The following is a 13138-nucleotide window of genomic DNA, read 5'->3' on the forward strand; positions in this document are numbered from 1 at the left end:
GATCCCTGATCATGTGCCTAAATGTCATGACAATGTCAAATTATCGTAGTTTCTAAATGCTTACTTTTCTGTGCTTATTTTGTCACAGACTGGCTTGTTATGGGAACCACCCTTGGAGAGTAGCACTGTTCTAGAACAGCAGTTCTCAGATATTTTGGTCCCAGGACCCCTTTTACTCTTAAAATTTGAAGACTCTAAAAAGCTTTTGTTTACATGGATTCTATCTATTACTATTTATTTCAATTTGGAAATTAAAACTAAGAGAATTTAAAAATATTTACTGATTCATTTAAAAATAATCCATTATATGTTATCATTATATTTTTATGAAAAATAACTATTTTCTCAAAAATATTACTGAAAAGAATAGTATCATTTTACATCATTGCAAACCTCTTTAATGTCTGGCTTAAGTGAAGATACTAGATTCTTGTATCTGCTTCTACATTCATTCTGTTACGATTTGTTGTTTTGGTTGAACTATATGAAGATAATCTGACTTCAGGCAGATGTGTAGTTGAAAAAGGATAGTGTATTTTAATAGCCTTTTTAGATAATTGTGGATATATTTCTTTGATATTACACCAAAACTCAGTAAGTAGTGGGTTAGTTGCAATATGGAAGCTGAAATCATATCCATAAACTTTTTGTACTTTGTTACATTGAAATCCATTGGTTCTGTCTTGCACTTTGGATGAATCTTTTACCTTTCATGATTTTATAACATCATATATTGGCCATTTAAAAAATACTGGTTTTGGGGCGCCTGGGTGGCTCAGTTGGTTAAGTGTCTGACTTTCACTCAGGTCATGATCTTAGGGTCCTGGGATTGAGCCCACCCCCCCGTGGGGCTCTGCACTAAGCATGCTTATCTCCCCCCCACCCCCCCTGCAGGCACGCTCTCTTCTTTCTCTCTTTCTCAAATAAATAAAATTTTAAAAAATAAAAAATATTGGCTTTACCAAGTGAGACATATCTTCCAAATGTTGACACATCCTTCTATAGATTTTTTTTTCTTTAGAGTGTGCACAGGAGCTGGGGGACGGGCAGAGGGAGAGAGAATCTCAAGCAAGGCTCTGATCTCACGTTCCTGAGATCATGACATGACCTGACCTGAGCTGAAATCAAGAGTTGGGTGCTTAATCGCTGGCCACCCAAGGACCCATCCTCTATAGATATTTTTAAAATCACATTAATTTATATGACCAGTTATTTCATCAGAAAATTCTTTGATTATTGGGAAGTTGGAAGACTCAGGTTTTCCAAAATTCTAATTTTTGCTTGAAAGATCAAATTTTGTCATTGGCAACAAATACTGTCAGTTGATTTCCTTGAAATAACAAACTTGCTTTGTTCTTTTTTGAGGAAATACCTGCCAGATGCTCAAGTTCAAATAACCACAGTTTCTCTGTCAGTCATTCTTTCAAATAAAAATGATGTTTTATGAAAAAGTGGCCAGTGATCTTGCAACTCAATCACACAAGTACTTTTCCTCAAGATAACTGTCACACTTGAGTAAGCAAAAGCGCTTTATGCATACTTCCCAATTCATCATGCAGAGTATTAAAAAGACAGTGTCCAAAGGTTGAAATTTAGTGAAATTAATCATTTTTACTACTTCATCAAGGACATTAAATAAAACTGGCTTTTTGTTTTGTTTTGTTTTAACTGCCAGTATGTGGCTATGAAGAATGTGATACTAGTATTGTTTGGAGTCATTCACTGTCTTTATTTGTGCCAACGTGCCAGCAGTCTTACCCACCATTGTTCTTGCAGTATGAAGTGCACATGCCACCAACTGAAAAGATGGTAGCATCTTGGTATTGTTATGAAGATAGTTTTGACCTCACAGGATCCCTGAGTCAGTGGCCTCCTCTCCATCCCCAAGTCTATATAGCCCACTTTTATATAGCCAGAAAAGCAATTTGACTAGCACTTTTAAAGTCCAAGAAAATATGTTATATATATATTTTGAAGATTATACTTGAGAGAGAGCGAGTACCCACGAGCGGGGGAGGGGAGGCAGAGGGAGAGGGAGAAGCAGACGCCCCACTGAGCAGGGAGCCAACATGGGGCTCGATCCCAGGACTCTGGGATCATGACCTGAGCCGAAGGTAGACACTTAACTGAATGAGCCACCCAGGCGCCCCCGTTACACATTTTTTGAAGAAAAAATTATTTATTCCCAGATTTGTTTGTAAAAGGGTTTGAGACAAGCAAAAAGAAGGTGCGTAACCAAGGTAACAAATCTGATAATTAGCAGAATTTCTGATTTTCTTTCTCTTAAAACTTGCTGGACTAATTTTAATCATTTGGGAGTGATTTTTTTTTACAGTAACTATTACTTGTGTAATTGGTAAGTGTTGGATTATATCTTTGGACAATCCAAAGCGTACAAGTTTTAATAGGAGTGATACTAGGGAACCTGGCTTAGGTTCATGTTTTTGGCAGAGTATATGTGGATGCTTATGTTCTGAAATGGTTAATAAGAATTTTTGCTTACAGGTGCCCGGGAGTATCACGTCCAGTTTTTTAGCAACCAGCCAGAGAGGGCATGGGTTCATGAAAAGCGAGTACGAGAGTATAAAGGTCATAAACAGTATGAAGAATTATTGGCTGAAGCAACCAAACAAGCCAGCAATCACTCTGAGAAACAAAAGGTATCTGACAACATATTAACATTACCAATCGAATATGGTTTTTAGAGGATTTAATAATTTAATAGAAGTTTTCATACTTGATTTCAGATAGTTGTTAACCTAAGTCCAGTTTTAATAATTTATTTTATGTCAGTAAGTTTTATATTTTATATAAACAACATTAGAATACTATTAAAAACTTGAACTCTGCTTAGTACAGTGTTGGATTCTATTTTTGAATTGAATTAGTGTACATAAGACTAGTAGATGCTAGTGAAATGTAGATTTTGCCAGGGAGTTTTATTCTTTTTCCTATTTCATTATCTTTACATAATTTCCTTTATTCTTATCTAGTAAAATTGTTTTGTGAAAGTAAAGTTTCTAAAATATTCAGTGAGCACCTACTGTGAGACGGGCACTATTTTAAGCATTTTGTGTATATTAATTCATTTAATCTCCATAACAACTTAAGTGGCGTAGACACCATTATTCCTATTTCTGCAGATGAAGAAATCGAGGCACAGACAGCTTAAGTAACCAGTTCAACCAAGGTCACACTTAGTGATAGAACCAAGAAATATGTTTGTGGTGGTGGATATTTTAGAATTATGACATCAGCTCCTGATAATCTATCTGGTTGACATTTTTAAACTCAACTAATTTTAGGGTGGGTCTCTTGTAATTCAGAAATTTGTCATACTTTTACACTTTAAAAGCTAAATTTGATCACAGAGGATTTTGATTAATTTTATCAGACAACATTTTACAGATTTATACATCAGCGTTCCACATATACCATCCCTTCTCATAGTTTCGTTAGCTAATTTTGGGCTACCTCAGTCTAACTCCCTGGATAATTCCTGATGGCTTTGGTCATCAAAAGTTTTCTTATCTGTCTGGCCAACTCAAAGTCTTCTGAGCAACAGTGAAGGAGACCTGTGGAAATTGGTTCAGGTTCATTTTTTCTCTCATACATTCCTTCTTTCCTATGTCTTGTCAACTTTCATTTGTTCCTCTGGGCTCTTTCCTTTCTCTGCATTCTGCCCCTGTTTGCATTATGGTACAAACTACCAGCACGAATGCAGACTCTGCCATTTGCTCTGTTGTGATCTCTGTAGCACCCCTGAGCTTTAGGGTGTCATTTTTAATGTTGGTGTTTTATTGACCATTGAAAGTAATCGTTCTGCAGTCTCTCTTCCCTTTGCCCTCATTGCTAGCTTTTTATGAACATAATGTGAGAAGGACAGCTCCCTCTTTGAGGGACTTGTCCAGCAGAGTGGTCAACGAAAAAGGATGTATAAGAGTAGACCTGCATATCATCTGATAGTAATACTGACTTACCAAAGTTAGGGAGTTAGAACATTTCATGTATTTGACTGAAGAACCTGAAGATATTTATTTATGTTACCTGGAAAGATGACAGGATCACATGGGAAATACATATTGGTTTAAATGTACCAATTAGATTGAAGAGTATCTGATCATGCCTGTGTCTTTTATATGCCTGGGTCTTTTTTTAGATTCGGAAACCCCGGCCTCAGAGAGAACGTGCTCAGTGGGATATTGGCATTGCCCATGCAGAGAAGGCATTGAAAATGACCCGAGAGGAAAGAATAGAACAGTATACTTTTATCTATATTGATAAACAGCCTGAGGAGGCTTTGTCCCAAGCAAAAAAGAATGTTGCCTCCAAAGCTGAAGTTAAGAAAACCCGAAGACCAAGGTCAGTGCTGAATACTCAGCCAGAACAGACCAATGCAGGTGAGGTGGCCTCCTCGCTCTCAAGTACTGAAATTCGGAGACAGAGCCAGAGGCGGCACACAAGTGTGGAAGAAGAAGAACCACCTCCTGTTAAAATAGCCTGGAAAACGGCCGCCGCGAGGAAATCTTTACCAGCTTCCATTACAATGCACAAAGGGAGCCTGGATTTGCAGAAGTGTAACATGTCTCCGGTTGTGAAGATTGAACAAGTGTTTGCTCTTCAGAACGCTACAGGAGATGGGAAATTTATCGATCAGTTTGTTTATTCAACGAAGGTACCTCCTTTTTTCATGGGTGTTTTGGGGGAACATTATTTAATAAGTAGTCAACCTTAGCATTTAAAAAGAAACCCCACAAACAAGACAAAGTCATAATTTAAATACCCTTTTATCCGCTGCATTTGAAATGTACAGTGAGTTTACTGTGTTTAAGAGGGGGCAAAAAAGACAGGCAAAAAGGCTATGTTTTCCTTCCTTTTTTCCCTCTTTTGTAATATCCGCATCTGTACTAGATTAATCTTGAGCTGTGCAGCCAAAATTGAGCTTAACTCCCTAAAGTTTTGGAAAAAAACTCGGCACTTTGCCTGTTTCCAGTTTGTATAGTTAGTTTTTCTTAGCTGCAAAGTGTGCTTCTTCTTATATTTTTGTCAGTTATCTGAATTAACCATTGTAATAATTATACCTGCTGATCTGTTTGGTTGCACCGGCAATTTTGTTAGACTCATGTTCACTTTGGATAGCTAATGCAGTTAAGAGAAATTCCAGAACTGTGTTTGTTCTGTAACAATTAACTGTGGTGATAGCGTGGGTAATGGGGTGAAAATACCTCTTCAAATTGAGTATCTCCATCAGCCAGCCCTGAACCTCCATTTAGGGCACTTATATTTTAGCTTTTAAACTTTAAAATTGTGTCATAACATTTGTAATGTTTATTCCATATACCTCTTCACTGTCCTCCAAATCCTTACCACAGTTGTGGGCTTGTGAATTCAATTTAGCGGCACCTCGTGGGTGTGTGCTTTTAAAGAACTCTGCTTATTTCCTAACATTGTCATATGCACATGAAAATAATTATAGTATGCCTCATCAGTGATATATTTTTCCAAGTTTTTATTTAAATTCCAGGTAGTTAACATACAGTGTAATACTAGTTTCAGCTGTAGAATTTAGTGATTGAACACTTACATGCGACACCCTGTGCTCAAGTGATACTATTTTACTAGAGAGAAGTACAAGGGTTCTCTATTAGTTTGTTTCTGACTGTAGGTTCAGCTGATTTCAGTAAGACTAGACTGCTTGGAAAGGCTTAAGTTAGAGGGCGCCTGGGTGGCTCAGTTGGTTAAGCGACTGCCTTCGGCTCAGGTCATGATCCTGGAGTCCCGGGATCAGAGTCCCGCATCGGGCTCCCTGCTCAGCGGGGAGTCAGCAGGGAGTCTGCTTCTCCCTCTGACCCTCCCCCTTCTTGTGCTCTCTCTCATTCTCTCTCTCAAATAAATAAATAAAATCTTTAAAAAAAGAAAGGCTTAAGTTACAGTCTCCACTTGGTTCTACTGACAGCTTGGAATAGCAAATGAATACTCTGCATCTTTTTTTAATGCAAATTGGCTTCATTCTTGGAGCTAGATTTTATCTGCATTTGGATATACAAATCAAACTTTGTCACCCCACTCCAAAGAGTGCAATTTAAATGAAATTTGAGATAAAGTTGTCTTTTGTTTATTTATTTAAACTTTGGAAAAAGATTTATTTATTAGAGAGAGAGTCCCCACACATGAGGGGCAGGCAGGCAGGGGCAGAGGGAGAGAGAAATCTCAAGCAGACTCCCCGCTGAGCATGGGGGCGGGTAGGGTCTCAATCTCATGACCCTGAGATGACCTGAGCCAAAATCAAGAGTTGGACACTTAACTACCTGAGCCACCCAGGCGTCCCAAAACTGATCTTTTTAAAATGAACATCTTAAAAATACAAATATTTACAAACCACTCCTTTATTTCATTGTATTAAAAATACCTAAAATGAGACGGAGCTATAATTGTAGCTGCCTTCTATCTGCTTCAAGTTGCTTATTGGGTACACATTTTGGTCATCATGAATGTCAAATTTCTGTACCTAAGGATATTCTTGTCTTTTAAGACATGAGTGTAGTAGGGTACTTAACCAAATGAGAATGACTCCAGTTCTTTTCCTGTGATGAGGTAACGGGAGAGACTATTCAGACCAGAAAACATTTCGGTTTTGACAGAAAACTAGGTGATACAGTTTCATTTTTTTAGTGATATGCCTCATGTGGAGTCGTTTTTTTTCCTCACATAATCTCGTACATTTTTTTTTTTTTTTTTTTTTTTTAAAGATTTTTTATTTATTTATTTGAGAGAGAGAGAGAATGAGAGAGAGCGAGTACATGAGAGGGGGGAGGGTCAGAGGGAGAAGCAGACTCCCCGCTGAGCAGGGAGCCCGCTGCGGGACTCGATCCAGGGACTCCAGGATCATGACCTGAGCCGAAGGCAGTCGCTTAACCAACTGAGCCACCCAGGCGCCCAATCTCGTACATTTTAGAATACATCCTGATGACTTAATAAAATTGCTCTGGTAATGGTGAAGATGATAAATTAACTGCAGTCAAAGACCGTGTAAAATTCAAGCAAATCATGACCATCTTAAGCTGTCTTTGTAAGCCAACGATGCCATTTGCCTGGTAATCAGCTGTTTTTTATTTTGTCTTATTTTAAAGGGAATTGGTAACAAAACGGAAATAAGTGTCAGAGGACAGGACAGACTTATAATTTCTACACCAAACCAGAGAAATGAAAAGGCAACTCAGAATATATCATCTCCTGAAGCAACATCTGGTCCTACAGGTGGGTAAGGAATGAAGAGTATAGTATATAGTAGGGTATATATGTATTTTGAGAGGTCATAGTTCTGTTCTGCTATAACATAGTAGCTGTGTTCCTAAGAAACTTTCAGTTATCAAAATCAAATTACATTTAAAAACATTGAGTTATAAAAGCAATTACTTCAATAGGAAAAAACGGTTTAGGGGCTAGGGAGCTTTATTCATAGTAAGTTATTTTTCCTATAGGAGTTTAAGTAATAAGGCTTTGTAATTAAAAGAGTATGGTTATGAAATCTGTACACATCTGAGTAAATGCACCATTTGATTATCTCTCTTTGCATGAAAATAACAGCTTTACTTTTCTAGCACTATTAACACATTCTTACCATTTCCTCTTTCATCTCTTACTAGAAACTAATTTTCAGATGCCCATGTTCTTTTTATTATTCTTAGGTGTACTAGATGTTAGTAAGTAGGGGACTAGGGCCTAACTCTCCTATTATAATTTATATATTATAATCTGTTCTCTGATTAACAGATACCATGAATTGAAAATCAAACTATATTATTCTTGTTTAAAATAGAAATGCCTATATAAGGTTGTGCCTTTGGAATGGTCAAAGTAATTTTTGTTAAGGGACTGACATACTAAGAATCTTATAGTTTAACTGAGGGTCTGGTGGGTTTGGTTTATATAACAGTATTACTGTTTCATACAGCCATCAAGCAAAGAGTTAGATTGTCAACTGGTTTGGTCATTTGGAATTTTAGTTTAGGAGAAACGAGTTTGTTTCACCTTGTTCTTTTAAAAAAATGTTGGAATCATATCAAAGAAGGGATCGAGTAATTTTCTAGAAGGATTAAAGTCTTGAGAACTGAGGTAGTAGCCTTGAATCAGTAGTAACTCAGGCAGAATTGTGATTGAGTGGCACGAAGGGGCAAATATTTTTGTAAGGGAAACTTTGAGTAAGATTCTTATTATTGTAAGAGCTAAAATAAAAGCAATCACTGTTCAGGAAAGAACTTGGGCTAGCTTTCTTTAAAAAAAAATGTGAGGGGGGCTACAAGACAGGGAGAGGTGGTAGCAGGGGAGATGGGGCATATGGGGCATACAAAACATTATGCCTTTATCCAAATTTGAGTTGGGAAGGGAAGCTGCATTAAAATAAGGAGAGAGTAGCAAAGTCCAGAACCAGATTTGCAACTTGTATCATTTCACAATACTGTATAAAAAAATGAAATTATGATGTTAAAGAAATGAATAAATGGACTTAAACAATTTTGCATTAATTAGCCATAATTGAAAACATTTGTTCCCTTCTTTGAAGATTAAAAGAATCTTTTGGCCTCAGCTCTCCAGTCAGGTACATCAATTTTGTTATCTTTCTTTACATTAAACTGTTGTAATTGATCTGATTTAAGTGTGATACTTAGCCTAGGGGGGATCTTTATTTAAATATCTACATTCTCCTATTCAGGGTAAACTCTTCATATTAGATTGATCTTAAATAGTATACTTTTATTTTTAATGGAGTTTATTTTTTTCCTTCCCCTCAGCTACTGAACGTTTTCTTTTCACATAGTCTTTTCACTGTAATATTTAAGTTTTGCCATGAAATTTTTTTTTTAAGTGGAAGGTTCTAATTCTTTATATCTGGAAAAAGCTCAGTTTCTTCTGTAGGCAGGCACTATATTTAGGTTGTAAATTAATGAGTGCTCTAAAGCTTTGACCTTGGTTTAAATTTGGTTACCAGCTGTGGTTGATGAGCGTATTTTGCCTTTTTAAATGACCATTTTGCTTCTTGTGGAAATAACTTCAGTAGTTGCAAAGTAAGAGAAAAGACTATCTCCTTTCAGGACCCAGTTGTATCATCTCGGTTGGTGTTAACTACTTAGAATTCTTGAGCCTTTTCTTAGTAAGTTTAGGGGCACGTAGAGTGTGTGGCACTGCTAATTTCTGTGATTTGAAGAATTGTATTTGCCTTTATACTATATTTCTAAGCTATTTTCCAAATCCGGAGACGCTCACCTCCTCTCTCTTAAGACAAGAATGTAGTATTTTTTAGTGGTTTTAAGTGTAGTAGATTTTATGTGTTCTTCGGGTAGCTTTCAGAACAATTATAAGAAGTCGTGTTGCCTTATTTTCTATAAGATAGTAGATCAAATACCGTCTGTACTTAATGGAATTCATGTTGTCATCATCAAAACAAGTAAAGCTATTTTGTTTGTTTTAAGCAGTTCTATTTTCATTTTCCTCTTTCCTGGTAGGTACTTGAATATTGATGATTATATTAAAGTCTGGATTTCTGGGATACTCAGGTGCCTGTGAGGGTAGGATATCTGTTGTCTTAGTGAACATTTCCATCAGTGTAAAGCAGAGTGAGCATGAAGGAAGGAGCCAACACCTTCATTTGTGACTTTTCTGCTAGAAATCAACACAGCTTAGGAACAATATATTAGTATCACACTACCTCCTTCTTCCCCAAAACAGACATAGTGCGATCCTTCTTTATTTTGGCTTTGAACTAAGGAAGGAAACCATTTACACATAGACAAGAACAATGAAACCACAAAATATGAAGGTAATGTGGAAGGTTTTATTGAAGTAGCTTCTGCCTGCTTTGATAAGAGCTTTCTCCCTTGGCAAGGTGTGGAAGGGTGATTATTATGTAGGAAGGACCATGTAGGTGGTCCTAGCGCTGAGAAGATGGAGAACAGCTGTGCTGCAGGCATCGTTCCTTCTCAGGATTGCAGAATGAATCATTCCTGACTTAGTGTTCTTTCTAATGGTGGTCCTCATTCTAAGTTTTATCCTGTCCAAAATGGGGTCCATGTGAGTTGTTTTTCTGTTTACTTCCAAAGAATTTTACTGTTTAAAAGTATTACTTAGTTTCTGTTTTACTACTTAACATGAAAAACTTTACTAACTTGTTTCAAAAAGTTTTTCATAACTCATTATTTCTAAAGCGTAACAAGTCCCTTGACATCCAAATTAATGATTTGGTTTTGGCCACATCTTTGTGCCTTTTTCCTCTTTTTGTTAATAATATAACAGTAGCAAAATCTCACACAGGTACACCAAGCACCGTTAAACACTTTACATATAGAATTAGTTTAATTCATTTGTTAAAATTAAAAATATGTAATACTGATTGAATTTTTAGTGATTTATAATTGAAAGACCAGAAGTAAAACAAAACAATTACAATTAGAAAACAAAGTAATGGATAAGAAAAGCAGGGAATTGGGTCAAATCTTAATTACATGAATGTCAAGTCATCCTTAAATGAGTTTTTGTTTCTTCCTTTAAATCATCTCTTAGGCTCAGTAGAAAAGAAGCAACAGAGAAGATCGATTAGAACTCGTTCTGAATCAGAGAAATCCACTGAGGTTGTGCCAAAGAAGAAGATCAAAAAGGAGCAGGTTGGCTTCCTACATGTAGAGAGTTAAAACATTGTATTTGTAAATGTTGTGGCTTATCTGGTTTCTTAAAAGAAAGAGAAACTTTCCCCAAACTGGGTTTCCTTTTTCTGGACTATCTTATGCTTCTGTCCTGGTGAGTTCCAGTGCCTAATTCTAATACAACCATCCCTGTGATTCTGCTTCAAGCATTTTCACAGAAAATAGGCTTCAGGAGATGGGAAGCCAGTGGTACAAGACTCTTAAAGAATTCCTCACATTTATTTTGAAATTTCTGTTATGAGCAAAGTGATTTCATGTTTTCATGATTTTTATTTGGAACCATCATTGAGTCCCCCCTGCCCTTTTAAATTTTGATTTTTTGTTTAAGCTGCTGGTATGTATTGTTTTTATTTTCTAAACAAATCAAATTAATTTAACTATGAGAGTTCTATTTAAGACACAGATAATCATAGATGATCTGGTTTTTCTGTTGGTATCACAGATTTTTTGGAATGTTATTTTCCCAGTGGAGTGGCACTCACCTGTGATTGGGTTATCAGAAACACCATTTAAGTAAAAACAAAAAAGAGGAGGGAGATTTGACTGAAGGGTATTAAACCAGTGTAATCAATGTAGTAATATGCATATGAAATTACCTGTTCAAAGAAATTTTTAGAAACCATTATTCCTTGAAATTAAACTCACAATAAGAATTTTTCCAAATTTTTTAAAGTGGAAGAATATCCATTTTTTATAGCCCAGACAGCTGCTGTTAAACAAAAAAGAATTCTGAATAGTATTCCAATAAGCTTTATATTTTTAAAACCACTTAATATGGAAGTGTGGACTTTTCTATTCAAATTATTTCCTTCATAATTTAAATTTCCAAACTTAAAAGGTGATTTTGTGGGTGCTCTATGGTATCTCCAAGCATGTAAAACAATTTTCCCAGAAATATTTAACTAAAATTTAAATAATATACTAATTTGTCATTCATTCACCATAATTAACTTTCATACTTAGGAAATTATATTCCAAAAAATCTTTCTAAGCTCTTGCAAATCTATAGCATTAATTACCAAAACAAGGTCGTGATTTTTCCAGCTGGTTCCCAAATTCAGTCTGTGACCAGTTTAAAATTAATAAGCAGAATGAGTATAAAAAGCGGGACAAATTGTTAATGCCACTGTGTTATAGTTAGTAGTAGAACAATAACAGTGATTGTTTAGAAGATTTTATATTTGTATTACTAATTGTATCTTATAAAAGCGCTTCTGTTGTATGTTTTTTTACCTGTTGTAAAAAAAATAAAAATTTTTTTTAAAAAGCTTAGAACAATCCTTAAATATTTACAAAATGTGTTTCAACATGCATATCTCACCACATCTTAAAGAAACATAAAATTCAATTCATAGCTAAAACAGGAACTCCTCCAAACAGCATCCTTTCTTTAATTCCAATGGTTCAAGCCTCAAATTACCACGTGTTTTACATATACATTGGCAGAATAACTTCTGATCTCGCTCTCCTAATGTAGGATCAAGACACTGTTCATAAGACACTCAAGAAAGTGCTTTTGCAATATCACAAACTTATTTTCTTAAGTTTGTACTAGCAGCAAAAGTATTGAGCTTCCAGCTGTATGGAGCCCTGTAGCACTCTCTACAGAGAGGGTCCTGATTCCCAGCAACTTAGCTGTGAGTGCAGGCGCGGAAGGGTCTTAAAGTGGCGTGAGTTACATTAACCTGAGTATCATAGTAAGTAAAAATTTATCCTAACGTCTTTGGGGCGGGAGGGGTTTATAGCAACATTGGGGCTGGTTGCAGAAACAACCCCTCTCCTGCCTCCCAGACACTGAGGAAAGGATTCTTGTTCTCTTCATATACCAAGGGAATGGTGGGAAAAGTCTTTGCTAGAGAGCATGTGGCTGTGTGTTGTCACTTGGAATTCAGCATAGGCAGCTAGGATTTAAACCCTCCCTGACCTTGAGACAGAGAACTTTACCCAGAAGATGGGACGGAGTTCAGATTTCAGATACATTAATCACTCATCATTACTTAGATTGATGGAAGTATTGTTTTTTTCCCTCTGTTAATTAAAAGTGAAAAAAAAAAAAATTCCTTGTTAATGGTATATTTTTCTGTCCAAACAGGTTGAAACAGTTCCTCAGGCTACAGTGAAGACTGGATTACAGAAAGGTGAGTTACTATAGTGTTGCCTTGCATTTCCTTGATTAAAACCAATTTTTAAGAATTACTTATTTGTACTTCATGTATTTTTGTTTGTCTCTGTAAATCACTGTTGTTGCTCTTCAGTCAAAAATTTATGTGAAACTGAAGTATTTCCTGGTGTGTGTGTATGTGTATGTGTGTGTGTGTGTGTGTGTGTGTGTGTGTGTGTGTTTTAGAGTTGATCTTATTCTGTACCTCCATGTGTAAAGTCTTACTTGTTTTTGTAAATTGGAGAACACCATGTAGACTTGATACTGTTTCCAACTTTTC

The 13138-nt window shown here is 36.1% G+C and overlaps 1 protein-coding gene across 6 annotated transcripts in view; it reads left to right on the forward strand.

Moving 5' to 3' along the window:
- Positions 1–13138, forward strand: part of NSD3 (nuclear receptor binding SET domain protein 3) — a 116158-nt gene that overhangs the window by 62898 nt on the left and 40122 nt on the right. For all 6 annotated transcript variants that reach the window (XM_032413392.1, XM_032413394.1, XM_032413393.1 and 3 more), the window contains exons 5-9: positions 2506–2660; positions 4160–4675; positions 7131–7257; positions 10558–10658; positions 12790–12835. In XM_032413392.1, coding sequence (XP_032269283.1) covers positions 2506–2660; positions 4160–4675; positions 7131–7257; positions 10558–10658; positions 12790–12835 — 945 coding nt within the window. The remainder of the gene's footprint in view (positions 1–2505; positions 2661–4159; positions 4676–7130; positions 7258–10557; positions 10659–12789; positions 12836–13138) is intronic.

The sequence above is a fragment of the Phoca vitulina genome, unplaced genomic scaffold (assembly GCF_004348235.1).
Source record: "Phoca vitulina isolate PV1807 unplaced genomic scaffold, GSC_HSeal_1.0 scaffold15, whole genome shotgun sequence".
NCBI classification, from domain to species: domain Eukaryota; kingdom Metazoa; phylum Chordata; class Mammalia; order Carnivora; family Phocidae; genus Phoca; species Phoca vitulina.